We start from the raw sequence: 23,942 nt of genomic DNA, 5'->3' as shown, positions 1-23,942 counted from the left end.
AGGCTTAATTAATTAACATTAGTAATGTGCTTTCAGACCCTGGGAAGGAAAGTGCTGTACAAATGTTGAGTATTGCAATCATTTGCTCCCTCCCATTTCCAAAAAATGTTGGACAGACAAACCTCTCCTCCCACGAAGCAGAAAATCCGCTCTGCACGGTAGATGTCTTAAGCAATACCAAGGCACTAGAAAGCCTTGATAGGCTGTCCCCATGAAGCTATGCACAGTCTTCAGAACACGTGCCGAAGTTTGCCCCGAATCTCTGGTCTCTTGAATAGCAAGCCTAATTGCGGGAAAGCTGCTTTTCAGCACACAGGATGGGCCCTTCCTCGTGGGTTTTTAGTATCAAGAGGCTTTGTAAAGTTGCAGTGTGTTGACTGTTGAATATTTCACAATGGATTAAATACTGCTCCTCTCCTCGCAGCTGTTTCGCAGGGAGGCAGGCTGGATCTCTCCGGCAGTCGGAGGGACTAACGGGATTGGGTGTGTGTGTGGGGTTTGGGCAGAGAGTTTGCATAGAAACTGAAGGGGACGGTGTGGCAATTGCTCTTAGCCAGGGGCGAGCAGCAGAATGGGTTGCGTTTTTGCTGGGGTGGTTCCTATTAGCAGTGGGAAAGGTTTGGGATTTGCAGGCGGAGCTTGCTTTATAAGCCCTCTCTGCTGTGTTATAATTATGGTGCTAGATTCTCAGCTGGTGTGAATTGGTGCAGCTCCGTTAACGTCAATGTCATTTAGACCAGCTGAGACCCTTCACTTCTTAAAAGGACAATTCCATATTTCCAACGTTCATGGTTTAATCCTCTGGCAGTGCACCCACCCATGCGTACGCACGCCCCTCTGGGATGTGGAGGTTAGCAAATGGTCATGAACAAATCAGCGCTTCCTCCATGGATATGTCTACACAGGGATCAAACCCCTGTGGCTGGCCTGGGTCAGCTGACTTGGGCTCTGGGTCTGAAGAATTGCTGCGTAGACATTCGAGTGTCGGCTGGAGCCTGACCTCTGGGACCCAGGGAAGGTCCTAGAGCTCAGACTCCAGACTGAGCCCAAACATCTACACAGTGATTTTTAGCCTTGCAGCCCAAGCTCTGTAATCATGGGGCCGTGCCACAGGGCTTTTATCCCCATGTAGATGTACCCCATATAAAAACCCACTCAACCATCACTATTAGCAGAGGCTTCCCTTTAGCTCAAAAATAGATGTATATTACATTGACCCTCCCTTGGGTTTCAGTTAAGATGTTTTGTGCAGTTGAACCCAGAAAATAGTTGTGAGGTTTGTGAGATCTGAATTTCATCCCTACCCTTCCCATGTGACATTAGCTTCTTGGCTGTTGGGATCATAAACGCCGGCCAAATTTGGCTCTTGGAGGCATGAGCAACTCCCACTGACTTCAGTGCAAATTGTACATGAGGACAGAATCTATCCTTTAAAATATAAGGGCCAAATCCTGGCCCCACTTAAGTCACTTGCAAATCTCCCGTTGACTGCAGTGGGCCTGCATCTGGCTCTAGTGCAGCATGAAAGTATTAACGGCCCAAGTGTGCTCAGGGGGAACTTTGCCATTGACTGCAACTGCGGCAGGATAAAGAACAAGAGGTCAATAAAGCTCTTCATGGAACTATACATGCAGACACAACAGACCATGCATAACCAACAATGTATCCTCCTAGAAAACATCTCAGGTAATGACAATGGATGGGTATTAGAATATTTGCATGGAAAAGAAAGACTGGGCAATATATGTCTCTCAGCTAGCGATGGGCAAGCTGGTTTTGGTAAATAAGAACTAACCCAAACCTTCCCCCCGAGGTCATATATAACTATTTTTTGCCAAACAAAAGTGGTGAGAGAACTCCTTCTCTTCCTTCTTCTTCTTCTTCTTCTTCATTGTCATGCTGGTCTCTGCATCACCATGATTCAAACAGGATCTAAGGCATTCATGGTGGTGAGCAAGGTGCAAGGATCTAAGTAGAAGAGAATAGGGAAAAAAAGTGAGGATATGCCTTGAGGGAAGCTGTTCAGTTGGGATTTCTGACCTGGCCAGTGCCAGAAATCTTACGAAAGGATCTCTCATTGTGAGATTTCAACCTGGTTTTGCAGGCCAATGGGGCTGGGATAATTGTAGATGCTAGAGATGGAAAAGGTCAGCCCATGCCAGTTGCAATGCAGTGTGGTGGTGTTAACGTGAATGACAACACAGGACGCAGGGCAAAGGAGAGTCTGGCCCTAGATGTTTACTACTTTATGCTAACTAAATAAAAAGTAAGAAGGAAAAATCTGAATATGTCAGGAGAAATTTTGGATCAGCCTCCCATGGAATTGGTGATAGTTTCACCACTTGGGACTTTTAATCCAGACTGGATGAGGCAAATTTTTCCCCCTTCTTCCCTTGCCCTGTACTGTGTGTTGCCGTTTATATTAGGAATAACACCTAGCTCTACCCCAGTGCTTTCAGCTCTGATTAGCATTTTGCAAAGGAGGTTGGTATCATTAGCCATGTTTTACAGAAGGGGAAAGTGAGGCCCGGGGCAGTGACTTGTCCAAGGTTACGCATCAGGTCAGTGGGCGAGCCAGCGAGTGGAAAAGGCTACTAACACCAAATGGTTACAGTTTACACCCTCTCTGCACTGGTTTAAATGACTAAACAAGGTGTAATGCAACAGGGAATGCAACCCCCAGGCTTTTATCAGAGTGAGGCCCAAGGCTGCCAATTTCAGTAAGGCTGCTCAGAAGTTGTCGGTCAAAACTGTTTTTTGATGGAAAACTTGGGGCTTCGACTCCAACAAATTTGTTCACAGAGTGTCTGCTTTCTACGGAAAATTCCAGTGTTTTGTCAATAAACTGAATGTCCAAACCCAAACATTTTTCAGCTGAAAACCAAATGTTTTGGTTTTGATATTTCCATAAAAAGTGGGAGTTTTCCACAGAAAATGCCAACAAAAACAAAAAAGAATGAATTTTTTCTCAATTTTTTGCGGAAACAAACACCCTGTTTTCCCACCAGCTCTAAAATTCCAGGAACAGATCCGAATTGCTCCATAGTACAGGACTGTCTGAATCCAGGATTCTGAACTAGTGATTATCTAAACTAAGCCTGCAGAGGGGGAACTCTGCACCAGATTAAAGAGAGTGACCCATGCATGGAAAGAATTGACCTCCTATCTCAGATCAGACAGCGTTTGAAAGGATCTTTCTTTCATGCAATTTGTGTGTCAGCCTGTATCTCTCCACAACAGTATTTGTGGATCACATTCATTCCATATTTTCTAGCCTGGGAAACCTACTCCAGTGGTTCTCAACCTTTACAGACGACTGTACCCCTTTCAGGAGTCTGGTTTGTCTTGCGTACCCCCAAGTTTCACCTCACTTAAAAACTACTTGATTTAGTTGGGGATTGGTCCTGCTTTGAGCAGGGGGTTGAACTAGATGACCTCCTGAGGTCCCTTCCAACCCTGATATTCTATGATACTTGCTTACAAAATCAGACATAAAAATACAAAAGTGTCCCAGCACCCTACTACTGAAAAATTGCTTACTTTCTCATTTTTACCATATACTTATAAAATAAATCGATTGGAATATAAATATTGTACTTACATTTCAGTGTATAGTATACAGCAGTATAAACATAGTCTGTATGGAATTTTAGTTTGTACTGGCTTCGCTTGTGCTTTTTATGTAGCCTGTTGTAAAACTAGGCGAGTATCTAGACAACTTGATGTACTCCCTAGAGGACACCTACCCCTGGTTGAGAACCACTGACTTACCCTTTCATTTGGGCTAAAACGTCCAGGTGAGAATGAATTTGCACAATGCCTTGAAAATGTCATTTCACTTCATTTCAAGTCAGCTCATCTCCCTCCAAATTTTGTAGCCACTGAGAATAGAAGGTACCTTCTGAAATCCTCCCCGGCCCTCTCATGGTTCATTAGCCACCAATTTATGGTGACATCAGACCATTCCAGCTGTGCTTTCTGCTCCACGCCCACCCAAAACGAGATGGTTTTATCAGGGCTTTCCCACATTTGCCAAGTGGAATTCAACATCCCACTCCCCGTCTCTGCCACTCCTCACTTCATTAGCGTTCTAGATGTTTATAAATGGAAGAGATAATATTTTTAGTTTCCAGTTTGAGTTTCCAGGGCAGCCACTTTCTAAAGCACTTAGGAAGTTTAGAGAAGACGAGGTTATATAAACGGCTTTTCCTCCTGGGCTCTTATTAATCGAGTGGCTAGGGGAGCCGTTCCCATAGCTCTCAGGAGAAAGGGCACTGGCTGGGTGAGAGGGGGCCCTGGTTAATGTGTTTCTGCTTTCTCCTTTCTGCTCTCTCCTTCTCAATCCATTTCTTGAGATGAATTAGGGAGGAACTCAAGCTGCAAAGTTCAGACCTGGATCTGTGCTTTTCAGCTCACCACAATTCAGAGGTTCTTAGATCAGAGAAGCTCTGTCTACTGGTTACCATAGAGGACCGGGTATCAGAAGAAGTAGGTGCTATTCTCTAGCTCTGCTATTGGATTATTGCATGGCTTTGGGAAAGTCACTTAATCTCCTGGAATGAAATATTTGGATGAGTGAAAACCTCCCTGTAGTTTGACCTAAAACCTTTGCATTAGCAGAGGGTACAGTAAGTATGATTTGAATAGCAATGTGCATTGTGGCAAGTTATTCTTTGTGTTTTTACTACAAAATCCCACATATATATGTGTGTGCACATGCACGCTCATTAGTTTTTTTTCTGGCAAGCTGCAAAGCATCTCTAAACCTCCTCAACACTTTCCCACCCATGCTCCAGCAGCAATGGCTATTAAGAACAGGCCAGGAGCAATAAAGGAGATGTGTGGGTTTTGAAAACAGGAGCTAACTTCATGTCCAGTTCCCACCAGAATGGAAACAAAGCTCTGTCTCCTCCCCCATCTCCTTCCTCTCACTTTCTCCCTGGGACAAGAGTTAGGATCTGGGATCTTACTGCTTCACTTGTGTGGAAAGAGGTTTGACCACACTAGCAGCTCCAGCTGTTCCAGGGCTGGAACTGGAGGTCCACAGGAAATCAGCTCATTAGTCTGCAGACCCTCCTCCTGGTCTTCCAGCCATACACTGTCGGTGTGAAAATAATTATTTCAATGGCCAAGGATGGAAAATAATGATTTAATTGGGGCAAGGGGGATGCACTCCACTAATGCTGACTACAGACTTGGCAGAAAGCAACCGTATTTCCCCTTGGTCTGGGGAGCATGTGTGACATGGTAGGGGGAGGTGTTGGACATCTGGAGAGATTTAGCAGTGTTGTGCTCTTTTGTTTGCGTTTACACATGAGCTAAAGCCCAGCAAATTCCCCCAAAGAAGCAGAAGGCGACGGATGGAGAAAGTGAAACTAGCCCCTTATTCTGAGCAGGAACACGTTGTGTTTGACCGCTCTGCTTCTGCGTGACCCATTCTCGTGATTCTGAATTGAAGTTGAGTCAAGACAGCTTACTAGACTTGCTGAGCCGATGGGCTCGGCTGTTCTGGCAGCTCCTGTGTGCCTACCATGTGGAGAAAGATCATCTGAACTTTCCTGACAGGCCAAAAATGTTTCAAGATGGATTTGGGGTGAAGGTTCAGGTCAGTTCTTATTTTGTCCAGACGAGGTTGGCCTTTATTTGAGAGACATATTTTGCCCTCTTGCCCTTGATGCCAAAACACTAATGAGTCTTTATCTATATTATGTTGTACTCAAGTTATGGATCCAATCCTTTTGCGGTCACGGTCAATGGCAAACTCATGTGGGAAGGATCAGGTTTCTATCTACTCATGCTACTATAATTTTGGGGCTACTCTATTCCTAGGAAGAACGTACAATGTTTGCAAGATGTACATAGATATTAAACACATCCTCTTTTTGGAGAACTATATCCTACATTTATAGGAGGGGGATTTATGCAATATAAACCCATGTAGAGGAATAAATATAGTTTTGGGAATAAGGAAGTCCTGAGTTCTAATAATTCTAATCCCAGTTTTGCCACAGATTTACTTTGGCCAAGTCATTTAACCTCTCTGCTTCAGTTTGCTTGCCTGTCAAAGGGGGATAGTAATATTAACCCACTTGAGAAGGGCGTGTGAAGATTAATCAATAATTGTTCAGTACTTTGAAAGATTTTGGATAGGTTCCTCAGTCTAGAGAACAAAGTGGCTGGAAACTAGAGCTCGTTAAATTCAGATCTGAAATAAGGCACAGGGTATTTTTTAAGTGATGGTAATTAACCATTGGATAAACTTACCAAGGGATGTGATGGAGAATCCACCACATGGTGTCTTTGTCACAACTGGGTATCTTCTGAAAGATACCCACTAGGCTTCACCAGCAACTGGATGTAGGAACTGCTGGGTGAAATTCCCTGGCCTTTGCTATGCAGAAGGTCAGACTAGATAATCACAATGATCTACGACTGTATGAATACAAAGGGTCTGATTTGCAGAAGCGCTGAGTGTCTCCAACTCCAGTTGGAGCCAGTGGGAGCTGCAGGCATGCATGTTGTTGGTCGCTAGCCATGATGGGGGCTGAGGGTGGGCAGACAGATAGGGAAGTGAAATGATCTTGTACTCCTAAAACCACTATGTCCTGAAAGCTCCGTTCTACCGATCTTAAACATTTCAAAAACTGAAGTAACTGGTGGTGACAGTGATAACAGATAAATAAGGGTGAGGATCTTTCCACTGGGGGTGGAGGGCACTGCAGACCAGCTGTCTCCTTCCCATTTGTACCGACAAGGCTTCTGGGCCGAGGGAAGCTAATCAGGAGACCCTCATGGGGAGAGAGGCGTGTTATTTAATTAGCCTTACAATGGACTGACTTGGAGACACGTGGTGGCTCTAAGAGAGGGAGATAGATGTCCTTTTAGCTGGGCTAATTGTTAGGAAATAGCGGGGTCTTTGTTCAGGCCTAGCATGCGGCCTGTGATCTCTCAGAGCCCAGGGGCTGCCCCGCTTATAATTTTAGACAGATCTATTCAGGCTTGCTCTGTAGCGCAAGGCAGAACAAGAGCAGCATTGTTGTGCGGCCAGGATTGCCATCCAAAACACCCACCCTGAAAAATGCAAACACGTGTAGAGCGGAGTATTTTCTCGGCCATTTATTCTCTATAAGGCAGGGCTGCCAAGCGGAGACAATTGGGAGGGGCGAGATTTCCAATGCGGAGAGTGCTGAGCAAGACTTTTTGAAATGAAATGCGCACAGACAAAATCCTTTACTGCGAGAGTGAGGAACTCATTAGAAACAGCTCCCGAATAAGCATCCCCTTTCTGAAGGGGCAGATCTGGCAGAGGACAGATTAGGACTTTACTGGGACTGGGCCCACTCAAAACGCCAGCAGCAAACTAGTTAAGGGCCTGATCCTGCAGCTCCGTAGATAGGCAGCTGGTGTGCCAGGAACACAGCTTGTTACACTAATCATAATCCTTAGCTTGAGCTTCCTCCATCTGTGTGTTGTGTCTCCTCAAATGTTTGATTGACATCTCTCTGGGGAAGGGACTGTCTTTCCATACTATGTGTGTACAGCACCTGGCACAGTGGGACCCGGTTTCCTGATTGGAGCCTCCTGCTGCTACTCCAATAGGAAAGATGACTAACCGTAATTCTCCCTCTACTGAGTCTTTCCATCAAAGCCAGTGCAAAGGTTCTCTCTCAATCTAAGTAATTACACAGCCCCCACCACTTCAGGAGCCGAGCACTTCCCAGGTACTTATGGATTGATCTTTACAACACCCCTGCAAAGCAGGAAAGTATTATTATTATTATTTATTATTCTAGTAAAGATTAGGAACTGGGACACACGGAATGATCTGCACAAGGTCACAGAAGATGTATCTGACACCACTAGGAATTGATCTTGCAATAGTTGAGTGGGGCTGGGCTGGGAAACTGTTTTCCCATCCTCTGAGAATTTTCAGGGTTTTGAAAAATGTTCTTGTCTGGAATCGGGATGAAAAGTCAAACTCAAAATTTTCAGAGACCAGCAAACCGGAAAAAAAAAATCAGTTCAGGTCAATTGAAATGTTTCATTCTGATTGCCGCCTTCTTTCTTTGTGACTTTTCTTAGTGTTACTTACGTTAAATTTCAAAATGAAAAGTTGTTTTGAAACAACCCCACCCCTGAAATGTTTTGTTTCAAAAATGTGGAAACTTTTTTTCAATTTTTTTCCAAATTGGGAAAGTCATTGAAACTGACCCATTCCCGTGACCTGAAAAAGAGCTCTGTGGACCCCAAAACTTGCCTCTCTCACCAACCAAAGTTGTCCAATATAAGATATTCCCTCACCGGCCTTGTCTCTCCCGTTCCCTTGAACTGTTTTGGTTTCCGTGAATCAGCATTTTTCAATTAAAATACCCTTTGTCAGAAAATTCCTCAGTAGCTCTGCTCCTAAGCCCCTGACTGGTGTCTTCCCCGCATGGCCATCCTTGGGGTGTTGAGGGATGTGCTCTAGAATTTCATTTCCTGAACCACTCATGTTCATTTTGCTCATATGTCTGAAGCATTCAACACATGCACAATTATATCTGTTTGATGGCTGCAATTTCTTAGGCTGAGTATTGTACTAGGCTGAGCTTTGGGCTTGGACTGTCTGACTGCCAATGCCCTCATGGAAACAAATTGCGGTTCTCCCGTGATCTCTCTTGGAGTGAAGTTGTTCAATAACCATGGCGAAGCCGAGAAATATGCATTCCAAATAGCTGTTTGCTGTGTGGAAAATTTTCCCCTGGTTTGTCAGAGTAGTAGTAGCCTGTGATTCCATTGCACATTTGGGAACAAAAATCCCAATTTCCCAGTGGGAGCGGATAACAGAGCAGATTAAATCTACAGTCTGGGGTGAAGGGAGAGGCTGGGCAATGTATAGAGATGAACCCAGAATAAGAATCAGAATTTCCCTGAAGTCCAAGTGGGGTCAGACCTAGCGTTTCAGTCTAGACTCGTTTCTAGCAATACAGCGTGAACATGTTCACTATTTGTTCACTGCCAGAGACCTATGGAATGCCAAAATCAAAGTCGCAAGCACAAATAAGCTCTCTGGGTCTCAGCCTGGCCCCTGTTTGTTCATATTACAAAGCTACTGAGCTTGTTGACCTACTTCACAAACGTTTGATGCTCTTGGCTCCAAAGAAGCCCAGGGCTGGACTAGCAGGGATGCTGCATATTGGACTGAGTAGACCTGAGTGTGGGGGTGACCCTGAGAATGGAATAACCTCAAGTCAGGCTTGAGGTGTGTTGGCATGGGGTGAGGAAGGTAGGGTGCTTGTTGTGTTTGGAGTAATTGTGAAGAGTCTAGAGTGAAGTAACAACAAAAAAAGGGATACTTTTATTAGGAGTTCAATGCAACTGCCTGAGATGGGGAATTGGAACAGTATGTGAGCAGCCAGTACTTCAGGGTGCAGATTTCAGAGTAGCAGCCGTGTTAGTCTGTATTCGCAAAAAGAAAAGGAGGACTTGTGGCACCTTAGAGACTAACCAATTTATTTGAGCATAAGCTTTCGTGAGCTACAGCTCACTTCATGGGATGCATAAAAGTGGAAAATGCAGTGAGGAGGTTTTTATACACACAGGGTGGTTACAAAGATTTCCACCTGCATAGCTCTCCAAGCAGGGTAACGAATGAGTGCCAATGTGCCCCACTAATGAACTTCAGCAGAGCAGGGTTACCTTGCCAGGACACCGACTGGCTACTCAAGGTGAAACCAAAGCCAAGAGTCACCTTCCAAAGATTCCGTTTCAGTCCACTCCAGGGGACCAAAGTTGTTGCCCCCTGATGGCTGTATGAAGATCTGTGTGAACTGAAGTGGTGGCCAGTGCATAGCTGGAGGCGTTTCACAGCCCATACCAGGACGGTACCTTTGTGAGCCATCTTGGCTAAGAAGCTAGTGAGCGGATGAATAGTGGAGGCTGTTTGTCAGAGACAGTTCCCCCAGATGGGTGACTGGGCAACAAAATGGCCAATTAAATTCAATGTTGATAAATGCAAAGTAATGCACATGGGAAAACGTAATCCCAACTATACATATAAAATGATGAGGTCTAAATTAGCTGTTACCACTCAAGAAAGAGATCTTGGAGTCATTGTGGAGAGTTCTCTGAAAACATCCACTCAGTGTGCAGCGGCAGTCAAAAAAGCGAACAGAATGTTGGGAATTATCAAGAAAGGGTTAGATAATAAGACAGAAAATATCATATTTATCATATATAAATCCATGGTATGCCCACATCTTTAATATTGTGCTCAGATGTGGTCACCTCATCTCAAAAAAGATATATTGGAATTCAGAAAAGGGCAACAGAAGTGATTAGGGGTATGGAACGGCTGCCATATGAGGAGAGATTAATAAGATTGGGACTTTTCAGCTTGGAAAAGAGACACTAAGGGGGGATATGATAGAGGGCTATAAAATCGTGACCGGTGTGGAGAAAGTAAATAAGGAAGTGTTATTTACTCCTTCTCATAACACAAGAACTAGGGGTCACCAAATGAAATCAATAGGCAGCAGGTTTAAAACAAACAAAAGGAAGTATTTCTCCACACAACACACAGTCAGTCTGTGGAATTCCTTGCCAGAGGATGTTGTGAAGGCCAAGACTATAACAAAGTTTAAAAAAGAACTAGATAAATTAATGGAGGATAGGTCCATCAATGGCTATTAGCCAGGATGGGCAGGGATGGTGTCCCTAGTCTCTGTTTCCCATAAGCTGGGAATGGGCGACAGGGGATGGATCACTTGATGCTGCCCTGCTCTGTTCATTCCCTCTGGGGCACCTGGCATTGGCTGCTGTCAGAAGACAGGATACTGGGCTCGATGGACCTTTGCTCTGACCCAGTATGGCCATTCTTATGTTCTTAGATCTGCACTGAGGGACAATTAGGGAAAGCCTGGGTGATAACTATCATCCAGATCTTGGTTCATTGGGGACCTCCGGAGCTCAAGTATATGAGTCTTTCCAGGCTTTTAAGGTAAGATGCAAGTTGCTTACATCCTCTGCAAGTCACGGACCTGTAACACACAGCAATAGTAGGTCCTGGGAGTCACGGGCCAGAGCAGTTTGAATGCTGGAGAAGTCCCCATTTATGTGGCATGCTAGCTGATATTGGGGACCAAACTAGGGACCTCAAAACGTAAGTCCCTACAGTTCAAGCTGTGGGCCCTGTAACAGACTGCGGTTCCCTGGGGATCAGGAGGAACACACAGCACATGCTGACTAATGGGTTAGACTTACCCTGCTGCTTCCTGTCTGTAAAGAAAAGACTTGGGTCACCAGGCTGCCAATCCAGCCCCATTTACCAGCATAGACCAACCATCTCTAATGCTTCCCAGCTATTATGGTGCGTGAAAGAATTTCTCGTATCATTTTAAATTCCAGGAAAGGTATCTCCCTGAGGAACATGCCTAGCAGCCACTTACTTTTCCCTCTCATCGCCTTTCACCAGCTCCACACCCAGCAGCCTCCTCCCTTGCTTTTTTCCTTTCTTGGGGAGGTGACCGCTGTGCTTTCCCTCAGTGACCCTCTTGCAATAAATCCTTTCACGTCTCTGTTTCCCCTTGGAATCACATGCCATTTGTTCCCTTTGCTCCTGATTTTTGTCTGATGCCCTCTGGATATCGTTTACTTGACAGGTCATCAAACGGAGGCCCTGGCCACTTGCAGCCATTAAGAAAATCTCATTGCAATTTTGGGCCGGGCTTCAATTTGGCTAATTATGTTCTGCTATAAATATCCCCCTGTGGTTTTAATTGGCTAGGGTATTCTTAATTTCCTGTCCTTAACTGCTGCATGGTGGTGTTGTGTGCTGTTAAAACAGCTGCTGCGTTTCACCCCAGACCTGACTGCATCTCAGTGGTTGAGGGGAGGGAGTGGAAGTGATTCCTTTATGCAGTCAGTAGGACATCAGTTTGAGAATGTCCTCTCTCCTCGGCAATAAGAGAGGGAAATTTTGGAGGAGGGGAGATGAGTGGGGCATTACAGCTGCATAAAATCTGGAAGTTCTCAGAATGGCTATTTTCAGACTGCAGTTTGGCTCTGCCAAATTGAAAGGGCCAGAACCAGAAAGACATGCTGGGAAGAGCAGTATTGTTAACCCCAAGTCACGAATGAGGCCCCAATCTGTGACACCTTTCACTAACACTAAATTCCTTTACTGTTGTTGTTATGTAAAACAAACAAAACAAAACAAAGGCCTCACTGGGAACAAGGGGACTTTATTGTCTGCCCTTTCTTTGTTCCAAAGGACTGAGAAGCAACTGGGTTCCACTGTAGAAGGAGGGCAAATGGTTATCTCTGAACAACAGCAGAATCTTTTTAACTTATCAGTGAGAAGAGGGCCGTTCTCAACATCTCAGCTGTGAGATCGTGTCCTCCTCTGTAGGAGAGAAGCTTAATGGTGATGAACATTCAGTAATGAGAGAGCATGGAAAGAAAGGGGGAATCTTGAATGTTCAAGAGGAAAGATTTTTCTAATGTTTGCAAACAGGAATTGCTCTGGCAAGCGCTGAGGCTAACTTGAATGCAAATGGGAGGACTTGAATGCAAATGGTCACATCCCAGCTGAAGAAACTACTCAGTGGACTTTTTCCATGCCTTCCCAAACACACACAGCCCTTGAGTGTCTCAGCTGGAGTTCAGAGCCAGGGCTTTCATGTCTCAAGCTCTGAAATGAGTCCAAATTAAGGCAGCAATGAGGCTGTTGTTGCTGGTCCGAAAGAGAGAGGCTGGACTACTAGGAATTCTCTAGCTGCAGCCTCCCAGATGTTCCCTTCTCTCCTGATCTTGTGGGTTCTCCTACCAATACCATCTGCAGCCTCTGGTTTTCCAGAATTTGTGGTTGGATTTTAGTGCCTCCTTTTTCATCCCTGGAGCAGTGAAGTGAAACAGAAGGTTGGAGGAGCAAGAAGCTACTACAACCATGTTGTGACTTCATCTCGTTCGTTTGGCTGGGCCAGAACGTAGTGGGGAGTCCAAGAATCTGTGCGTATACCGAAATATACTTCCTAAGAAAAACCTCTTTATTGCATTTGACCAGAAGGGAAGATGCTCGCTTCGGGTGCTCGGGATCCCAGCCAGTCCATGGAATTTTATCACTTGAAGTAGGATTATTGCCCCATGGGACTAGGGCTTGACTACGGGAGATGAGGGCTTTGGCCCCTCTGGCAGAGATTTTTAATTCTCCTGCCTGTCATTACAGCACTCTGCATATCCCACTGGCTGACCCTTCCACGCTCCCTCCTAGGTACGTTCTCATGGATGATGTTGACAGCCCATCCCCATCAGCCAACCACTGGGGCAAGACTCTGAGCATGTCTCATCTTGTAGCATGTGTCATCTTGTTTCATTCTGAGGATTGTGGTTTGCTGCAGGAGGCTGGGGCTCAATGTGAAGAGCCTGGATTATCGAACGCCTCTGAATGGTTGGGTCATTTTAATACTGTGGGGACCACAGGTGCATTTTGATGGCTTCATCATTACAGCCAAAAATCTGCAGCCAGCTATGTAATCGGTCTCCCCCGCCCCCAGCGTGCCATTCCCCATAGCAAATTACAGCATGCATGTATATATGCTCACACATGCATAGTCCTTGAGGTTACAGCATTCCTGGGAAACATAGGAAGGGAAAGATTATCGGCCTGTGTAAATTGCATCATGTTTCCCTTCCCAAGCCTGCGCTGGAACAAGTCCGACAGAAGGGCAGCTGTTTCTTTTGCATCAGCTTTTGATTTTGAACTGGAAAGGTTCTGCTCTAACCTCGTCCTTTCTTTGTTACTCATCTCCACCTTTGTCTCTCTCCCTGTTTCCCAGTCATACCAGGAGAAGAGCAAAACTAAAATAAAAATCTGTGAAGACAGCAAAAGGGAAATACAAGCCCTCAGCACAGCATCTCACTAACAGAGGAAGAGGGTGAAATAAGAACCGTGTGTTGCTATTGATCATGCTTTTTCAGATTCAGATTTCCAGTTTTATTGCTGCATTAGATACCGAAGAAGAATGCTTATCACTTGTGCACAGCTTTTCATGGGCAGGTCTCAAAGCACTTTTGAAAAGTGGGTAGGAATTAGTATCCCTGTGGGGAAACTGAGGCAGTGACTGACCTTTTTTAGCTCACGCAGTGGATCAGTGGCTGAGCTGGGAATGGAATCCAGGAGCCTGGTTCTCATTTTGCTGGAGTTCCACGGCTAGAGTAGGGTAAAGGGGATTTAGGTGCCAAAAGGCGGGCGCTTAGTAAGATTTTTTTGAAAAGCACTGAAGTGGATTACGTGCCTAACGCTGGATCTGCAAAGGGACTTGGGCATGGCGATGCTAAGCCATAGTTCGGATGCGGTAGGTGTGCCATGGTATCGGGCCCCTCGGTATGCCTAGTATGAGAATCCTGCCAAGGCTTCGGTGTGAAGTAGGGTGCCAAATAGCTCAGTAATGTCCGAACGCAGGCAGTTTTGCCCATGCCCACAGGCAGAAGCTTAGGTGCCTACAGGACTTTACCAGCAGAAACTTCAGAGCAATGGGAATTTAGGCACCTATGGGGTTGGGCCGCAGCTGAGTGGGGGTTTTGAGTGGTGCCTAAATCTTTTTGTGGTTCTAGCCGTTAAGTTTAATTGAATGTCAGTGGGAGTCAGGAGCCTAACTTGTTTCAGCACTCTGTGCCTGTCTGATTCTTTAGGCACCTAAATAGATGGAAGATTTGGGGATTAGTGAGAATCAAGCCCCATGGCTCCTGACTCCTTGTTATTCAACCCCATGGCCTCCTAAGCCACATGGCTCTTTCCTCTAGAAATGTGCTCTCGGTCAATGGTAAAACTACCACTAGGGACAACTAGAAATAGCCCTGAGCTACAACGTTTGTATCTGCATCTAGACATAGGTAAGCTCTGGCGATGAGGCGAGTCTATTCAGATTCTTATACCTGTTAGGAATCGGGATTTTGGTTCATCCCTTCCTAGATAATAGAGCTAGCCATGCAATTTGGATCCAGACTGCCTCCCGTTTCTGTGGTGTTCAGATCTGGAATGGAGAATTCAGCCCATCTCTGAGTAAAAGGATCCAGTCTCTCTCAGCATATAACAGAGACTGTTAGCTTTTGAGAGTGAGAACCACAACGGCAGGTTGCTAAGGACATTTGTTTTGGTCTTTTTTACACTTATACCGGTAAATTGACATCTCTGAGTCATAAGCTCCTTTCTTGCTCTGCCGTTTGTGGTCTGAAGTTTTTGCTACCTATAAAACATACTGTATTTTATGTGAAAACCGAGATTCTTCTCTTCAGTTAAGTTCACGACACACTGGTATGATATTGATCTCACATCTTTATAGCACCTTTCAAGCCCCTTTACAAACCAGTTGTGCAAACTAGAGCTGTACTAAATAACTTCCAACCATTTCAGGCATTCATGCCCGCACATGCGTGTGTGCACACGCACTTTCTCTCTCTCTTCCTGCCTTTCTCTCCCCTCCCCATGCACACACAAACAAACCCCAGAATGCACATACATTTCCCCCTCCCCCGCACACACACAATCCCATCAGCATGCATGCACTTCCTTGAGCATACATGCCACACAGATACCCAATGAATGCAGCCACTTCTGGTGTGGCGTGCATCAGGCTGCATAACTGTGCACAGCAACTCTTGACAGTTCAGGTGAGGAGTGAACAGTACCAGGAGGAAAGCAGTTGTCTTGGATTCGACAAGAATTCGACATCTTGGATAATCAAAAGTGTCTCCATGGGATAGCTTGCCATGACAAGTTGTGTTTTCTCATCGAGTCCTAGTCGAAGATTCCTAGTGCTGGTTTTTTAATAAATACATGTCTTTTTGTTCAGTTTTTAGCTGTGAACAGACGCTCTAGGTGACAGAAGGCTCTATGAAGGCATGTAGCTATGCAGTTATCTCCTAGCTGGGCCTGAGCCATAGCCCACTGAAATCAATGGAGAGTCTCTCCATTGACTTCAATGGGCTTTGACTCAATCAGCTCTGTGTATAGCTGAGACCAAACTGTGGTATCATCCTGCCGTAGTCGTATTTGCTTATTTTTATCCATCCCGCCTAGAAAAGACCTATAGGATTTCATGGAGAATGATAGGGATAGGATGGCTTAATTGCTCTATAGAATGGAGCTCGTTCTCTATTCAATTCTTCCTAGGTTTTCAGAGTAAATTCGGTAGCATTTTAGTGGGGAGCAGCCCAATTAAATTCGATAGGACATTTTCCTGGGACCTTCCCCTCCAACCCCACCCTCGAGGAGGCGCCTGGAACTTTCTCTCCAGCCAGCTCCTAGATGGGACTCGTTTTCCCTCCAGCACTAGGTGGATAGGGCATGGGACCTTCTCCCCACTCACCTTAATGGGAGAGGCATGGGACTTTCCCTCTCCACACACCCTATCTATGGGGCATGGGACTTTACTGGAATATGGGGCCTTCCCCCCCAGCCGGACCCTCTAGTTGGGCAGGGAACTCCCCCTTCCTCCATCGGCTGGGTGGGGCAGGGTCCCTCTCCATTGTGGAGGGGCTGGTGCGCCCTGCCCTCTCCAAGGCGCCCGGAACCGTGCGCTCCTCTCTGGGCTTTGGAGGCCGGCTGGGCGGAGGAAGCCGGGTCCCTCCCCCGGCCGCTGTCACCGAAGCTGAGCCCGGCCCATCTCCCTCCCCTTCCCTGCAGCCCGGAGCTCCTCACCCCAACCGCTTCTCGCTGGGCTAGGGGTGAGGGGCGGGGAGGGGGGGGCGACTCAGCTGCGGCGGCTGTGAGAAGATCCGCCCTAGAAGAATAAGAGCGAGGGAGTGCGGAAGGCAGCGAAAGGAGAGATACCGACCCCGTCGGGCCGAGGAGGAGGAGAAGGGCCAGGCTGAGCGTGGGACCGGGGAAGGAGGGAGGGGAGGAGAGACGCTCCCCCTTCTTCTCCAAGCGCTCAACTTTGCGCCAGGCAGGCAGGGGCGCACAGCACCCTTCCCAGTAGGGGGGCCCGGGAATCCAGGCACCAGCCTCTCGTCCCCCTACCCCCTGGACAGTGACTATTTCCAAATAAATCCGAGGGAAGCCGGGAGCGAACCATGAAGGCGGCGGTGGACTTGAAACCCACCCTGACCATCATCAAAACTGAGAAGGTGGATGTGGATTTCTTCCCTTCCCCGGGTAAGCTTGCCGGCGGCTGCCTCCCACCCCCACCGGAGCTAGGAGCGGGGGTGTCTGTGGCGAGGGAGGGGGGTAAGTTTCACGGCTGGATCCTTGCTCTTGGAGGCGGGGTGGGGTGGGGTGGGTTAATATATTGTATCTGGTCTGTGCGCTCTGATCCTGGCTCTGGTTAGTACATTTCACTGCTGCAGCCTGAGGTCTGTGATCTTGGCTTGGGGGGGGACGGGGGGGCACGGGGTTAATTTCACTGCTGGAGCCTTTGGTCGCTGGTTCGGGATCTCTGGTGCTTGGGATTCATTTCACTGCTGGATCTATGCCGGGAGATGTCTCGCCTGCACTGTGGGACCACTGGGCCTGGGAAGGCGATCCCAGGGGCATGTTGTCGCGGCAGTCGGTCTCTAGCTGAAGTTCATTGGGAGGGTTGGCTGCGGCTCTGTTGCATTGCGGCCCCCTAGGATCTGTTTGACCAGGTTCTAAGATTCTTGTCCCCTGGGATTCATGAGAATCTTTCCCCTCGGTGCAGTTTATTTTTGCAGCTGTTCTTTTAGGAGGTGGGAGATGGGGGTAAAATATTTGCCTTGCGAGTTTTGCAAAATGTGTGGGCTGAAATTGTAACCACCCCTCCACTTCCCCCCCTTCTACCCCCCCCCAACTTTTATTGTAACGGGATCTGCTGCAGGCGACCTCTTCCCTTTCCCCTCCCTCCCTCGTAACTCCCTGTATACAAGAATCGAGAAACGCATTTAGGGAAGAAGGGGATAAAGCAAAATGCTCTGATCTCGGATCAGTTGTAAGACTGTTTTATTGCCGACGCGAATGCTTCTCTCACGTGGTTCTCCCTTCTCTAGATGGTTTGTTCTACTTAGCGAGGGACAACTGACTAAGGAGAGATTTGGAGAAGGGGAAGAAGCTTTGATCACTTTTACACAGAGAAACCCCCTCTCTCCCTCATTCAAATATTCGAGCGGTTGTTATTACTGAGGCAGGTCTTAGTGCCTCACACAAGATCCTGGAAATATCTTGTGCCCACCAAACCCCGAGCCTAGCATGTGGGCCCATCAGCAGACCTGTTAAACATTTGAACCAGTGAGCATTGCTGCGGCTGTTGCTTCTCTCTCTTTCCCTGGAGAATGTGTGTGTTGGGAGGGGAGCTGATGTTATCTGGAGAGGGTGTTTCAGTTACATGTTGCTATGTGTTTATTGTTACCCGCTATAAGTTGAGCTACTGCTTTCTGTGGTTAACACTAATAGTTCAGTCTCTGCCATAATAAGGGTTGCTGTTCTCATCCTAACCTCATTTAACTCGCCTGTCTGTCCCCCAACGCTCAAGTAACTTCCATTGCAGCTTTTGCTGGGGGAGAGTGTAGGTCTTTAATCATGAAAGGGCCTGCGGCAAAAACTTTTCCATCTAGGTCCAAGAGGGGGGTAAGCTCAGCCCCATAGCTCCTCTCCATTGCTAGAGTAGTGGCAAGATCTCCCGTTGATTGAAATTGGCGTCTCTGGCTTTTGTAGGGTACCAGTGTAATAAATAAATAAACCAGTCGGAGAGTTCTGCATTTCTTGGTCACTTATTGAGTTTCTAGGAAATCCAGTCTGGGCTCTGTTCCTGCCAGTTGAAGTGCTTTCAGACTGCATGTGGGAAATGAAGTGACAGCTGACAGTAGAAATACAAGGGGCCAGCAATGGTTTAGTGGTTAGCATACCAGCTCGTAGTTTATCTCTGCATCAGATCAGCTTGTCTGGAGATAGCTACCGTAAATCAATACATGTTTAGGTTGCACAACATCACATGCAAGTGCAGGCATCCATGTATATGCAGCCTGGTTATTCAAAGGCAACTTCAGTGGAAATTTGCAGATGCTCAGCACCTCTGGCAATCAGACCAGTGATGTCTATGGCCCTGTAATGTTGTGACACTGGGTACAAATCTCAAAAGCACCTAAGTCCCATTTTCAGAAGCAATTTAGGCACTTAAGAGTCTAAGTTTCATTGGAAGCTCCTAATGGCCAGAGTTTTAAAGGTATTTAAGCATCGAAAGATGCAGATAAGCACCTAGTGGAATTTTCAAAAGTGGTGACGTAGGTTTGGCGCCTAACTTCCACTGATTTCGGTGGGACTTCGGCCCTCTTTTGAAAATCCCTATCTGCATCTTTAGGTGCCTAAAAACATTTAAAAGTCTGGCCCAGAGTCACCTTTGACATTGTTAGCCATTTATGCCTACTTCTGCAAGCTCTGGTTAGGAGAGTGTTAAACAAAAGATTATTCCCATGTTTAAGGAACAAGGTTACTTTGTCTGCAAGGTAAAGGCAGGGAGATATGATGAGCAGAAATATCTGAATTTACTGGGGATATTTGTATGGAGGGACTGGGGGATTTATTTTGTCTCTCTACCCATACTAAGGTTTCTGTTTAAATTTTAACATCTCCTGGCACTAGCCAGTGACAGGCTTCTTTGCCATTTGCCCAATTCTGCTCTGCACCCATTCAATAGTTTTGGGATTGATGGAGTTCCATGCAGGTAAGGTGGGAGCAGAATTCTGCCCTGCTCAGGTTGTCTGGTGCTGTTCGGAAAGAGAACTTTTTCCCATAGGTTCTGTTAAGCTGAGTGGCTTTTCTGTACATTAAGAAGCCCGTTAAAGTTTAAACCTGATTCTTCCTGTGCATTTGCGGACTGTAGGCATTTTTTTAACAGTTGACCCCAAGTTCAAACTTTGGCCGAAAGAACACTAAAAAATTAGACTACTTCCTATTGCGTGTAGTTCCCGTTGCTTCTGTTTTGGTGGTTGTACTATTCTTGTGAGCCAAAGTCAGTGTTGTCAATTAGGCGGCTTAACCCTCCCTCTACCCCCCCTTAAATTTTAAAAGAAAAGTTGAAACTTTCCTTCCTGTAGTTTAATGAATGTCAAGATCATGGGGTGGGGCTCGGGACTGCCGTCTCTGGATGCTGATGGTGCTCTGTCCGATGAACCTTAGACTCCCTCCGAGGCTGCCAGCAAAGGTGGCAGTGTTTTGGGTTACGGACGCTTGCCTCACTAGGAGTGGACGGAGACCAGCAACTCCTTTCCAACAGGACAATGAACACCGATAGTGCCAACTTTTGGTCAATGCTGAACAAGGTATCAGTCTCTGACCCATCTAGTCTTCCTGCTGCTTGGATGTTTTTGCCTTCTGTGAGTCACCCTGTTATCTGACGGCTTAATTGTATACAGTGAGAATTGCTGCAGTCTTAGTTTATTTCAGTGCATCAACAGTGTTGAATATGCCAGGTGCCTGATGCTCTTGTAAAACAATGGAGATGCATGGGCTGGGCTGATAGCCGGGTAAAGCTCTTCCCACCTCTCACTTCCTCTCTCCCTTCCCCTGGAATAAAATCTTGCTCCCCTGTTCAACCCACCTTCACTCAGGAAAGTTAGATGGGACGTGTAGCACGCCCAGACGTTTTAAAAGTAATGTGGGTTGCCTTTGACCAAGGGGTGCAAAGTTGTATGAAACTTTCCAAAGTGAGATCCAGGCCTTGTTGCCAATGTGTGTGTGAGAGATGAGAAGTTGACTCAGATACCAGGGTGATGGGCATCTGTATAAGAACCTAGTTAGATAGGTAGATGTTGCATGTTAGGTGGGTTATCAGAGTAATAATTTAATACATGATTTGAATGTACAGTAGAGCCAGGTTAAATTCCAAATCCCTAACTAGCCTGCAGGGTGTACTTGGCAGGGCAAAGTTTGCCAGCCGTCCTATAAAAGGTGGGACACAGCTAACCAGTTTTTTTTTAAAAATAATATTGAAATTGGTAAACCCTGCCCTAGGTGCATCCTTCTACATGCAGCAGCTCTGCAAACGCTGACCTGGCCTCTGTGGTTCGAGTAAAAAAGCAACTTGGCAGCCCTGGCTGAAAGCTGGGGACGTGTATTGGAACTCGGAAGAGAGGAGTTCATTTCTCCCTAATGAACTCTGTGACTTGTTGCCCTTGGGGTTTTCCACAGGTGACCGAGCAGCAAGACAATAGAACATTAAAATGGGGAGAGATTGTGGCCTGATTCTCCTCCTGCTCTTCCCAGTTTGAGGTGGGTGTTGTGCTGAGTGGACTTGCTCCTCATTTACACCAGAAGAAGAATCCATCTCTTTGTGGGCGGTGTAACAAACACTGTGTGGGAGCGCTGTCATGACATTATTTCCCATGCATATTCCCGAGTCCTGTAACCTTGAGACTCATTATTTCCACTGGATCACGCAGGGGTGGCATCTTCATGATAGATTTTTATCTGGGAGAGCCCTTCACCTGGTTTATAGGGTAGGGATGAGATGGGCTCAGGTTCTTCAGCAAGATTACTGTTAGGAAAGGGGAAGTGGAACGCTTCTATGTGGTATCTAATCCAGTGTAACATGTGAGAGGGCTTTGATCATCAGCATTTGGACATGGGGCCAAGATGCATCAAGTGGCTTAACTCTTCACTGGCAGGGTCGCTTCCTTCTGTTCTCCGCTCTTCAAAGGCAAAAGCAATCTAGTGACCTAGCCAAGTAATTCAGGGGCTTTCCAAACGAAGGAAATCCTCCCGTGAGTGCACATATGCTATGCATGTCTACACTGCCTTCCCTAGCAGGATCTCAGAGTGCTTTGAAAGTATGAATGAATGGACCTTCACAACACCCCAGAGTTTAGTGTTCTGATTGCTATTTCCCAGGTGGGGAAACTGAGGCACAGCAAAGAGACAGTGATTTGGTGGCGCAGTGAGTCTGTGGCAGGGCTGGGAATAGAAACAGGGAGGTCTGGCCACCAGGCCTGTTGCCTACAAGACCATCGTTCATCCCTTGTAAAATGCAATGTTTACCCTGCTTCCTCTAGCAAGTGTAACAGGAACACCTTCACTCGCAGGACCTGCTACGTGCGCTCTGAGGCTAGGGCAGGTGAATAAGCCGGGCAGTCTCATTCAAGGGGAGCCATCTGACTGGCCTAAGGGAAGAACACTGGCATTGCTGTAGCTACTCAGAAGAAAGCTATTCCTGAATTGCTCTTTAGGCCTCCAGAACTTTTTTCCATCCACTTCCCACTCCTGCAGAAATAAAAGGTGTGGAGGGAGGGAGGGAGGGGACAAGATGGGGCATGAGGGTCCAGATCATTGGTTATGATCAGGCAGTGCACAGTAGGGTCTTGGATGTACTCCAGAATCTTAAGCACTGGCTGCATTCCCTTCAATGCACATCGCAGCAGAATCTGGGAACTAAAGGTACCTGCTCCAGAACTGGGAGCATCCCTTGGGAGGAGGCAATTGCTCAGATAGGTGAGCGGGTGGGTAGGTGGGAGGAAGGGAGGAGGGGCAATAACTTTAGGGGAAGGGAGCAGATTTTCTTGCCCCACAGGGTGCTAACGAAGTCCACATCATACACTCCTGTCATCCTTGGGCAGGGCTGTCCCATTGGGCTGCTCTCTGGATCCACAGCATCCTTTGTTTCCCTACTGATTTTAAGGGACTTTTTCTTTTTGGTCTTCTACCTCCTACTTACAACACCTTTCATCCCCATGCACTGTACTGATCACCAGTGCTCAAATGCAGCCACCAATAGGGATGAAGCACCGTCATGATCTCTTTGCTTCTAGTTATTCTATGACAATTTCCTTATTATACCTTGGTATTATTATTTGTATTATAATAGTGCCTAAGGAGCCCAATTGAGACGAGGACTCCATTGTGCTAGGTGCTGTCCGCACACATAATGAGAGACTTGTCTTTGCCCTGAAGAACATGCACTATAAGCCAACAAAAGGTGGGCAAAGAAACAGTGGTGGTGACTTTTCTGAGGTCACACAGCAGAGGCAGGATTAGAACTTGGGTCTCCTGACAGTTAGGCCAATGCGCTACTCGCTAGACAGCACTGCCACAAATAAAAGGACCTGTGGATAATGGTATTTGCAAATGATCAGCAGGTGAAGGTATTCGCTCCAGAAGTGCATTGCAAATTGTCTCCTTATGGTACTGTGCGAATAAGTAGCAGCAGTGACATGTGGTGTCTTGACTCATCAGTAATAACAATTTAATATTACATATCTATCATGTAAGGTAGTTTGGAGTGGCAGTAGCTACCAGTGAAGTGCTTCACTATTGTATACAAGAGAGGCTCCGTAGCATCAGGTTTAGCTCTTATCTTACCATAATGTGGTCTTGGGACTGGAAACATGAGAGGACTTTGGCCTAGGTTTTTAAAGGTATTTAGGTACCTAAAGATGCAAATAGAGACAATTTTTAAAAGTGCCAAAGCAGGTTAGACGCCTGACTCCCATTGGATAGTTTGATTATGTTTTCTCTGTGTTGCAATTTATTTAACTGTAAAACATCTGTCTGCAAAGGAGAACGGCAGTCAAAAGGATTGTAATGTGGGAGACGCTCATGTGAAATGATGTTTGTACTTTATTTCTTGTCCTTCATTTAAATAGTTACCTAGAATAATAGGGCATATTTTGCTCTGTGTAGGGAAAACAGAACAATATTTCCGGTCCAGGGGAGCAAAACCAACCTTCCGTTCTTGCACTTGGCAATGCTTTATGTCAGAGAACTCAGATAAACCATGCAATACCTGTGCAATTACAATGTAATTACATGGAGCATCCTCCAATTTGCCATGCCATTTCCATGTGCTGTATGTAGATGGACAAACTTTATAAAATAAAGGAAGAATAAAGTATCATTTTGGTCTTTTGCTTTTTAGCTCTCCACGGAAAGAGAGTGTTTGCAGTCAAGTTTCAAGTTTCATGACAGGCATTGCACACTGATAGCTGACTGCTGGCGGTTATACAGCAAAGTAGCTGGGGTT

General features: G+C 46.3%; 1 protein-coding gene across 4 annotated transcripts in view; it reads left to right on the top strand.

The window, feature by feature from the left end:
- The window catches only part of ETS1 (ETS proto-oncogene 1, transcription factor), a 120,833-nt gene that overhangs the window by 32,220 nt on the left and 64,671 nt on the right, over positions 1 to 23,942 (top strand). Inside the window, exon 1 of one of the 4 annotated variants that reach the window (XM_037882275.2) lies at positions 16,600 to 17,134. The exons of 2 other annotated variants lie outside the window; for them this stretch is intronic. In XM_037882275.2, coding sequence (XP_037738203.1) covers positions 17,053 to 17,134 — 82 coding nt within the window. In that variant the 5' untranslated portion in view covers positions 16,600 to 17,052. Of the gene's footprint in view, positions 1 to 16,599; positions 17,135 to 23,942 lie in introns of those variants that run through there. One more of the 4 variants, XM_043533902.1, reaches the window with a different exon arrangement.

This window comes from Chelonia mydas, chromosome 22, assembly GCF_015237465.2.
Source record: "Chelonia mydas isolate rCheMyd1 chromosome 22, rCheMyd1.pri.v2, whole genome shotgun sequence".
Classification (NCBI taxonomy): domain Eukaryota; kingdom Metazoa; phylum Chordata; order Testudines; family Cheloniidae; genus Chelonia; species Chelonia mydas.
Note: the sequence above shows the minus strand (reverse complement) of the source record. Positions and strands in the feature narration are given on the sequence as shown.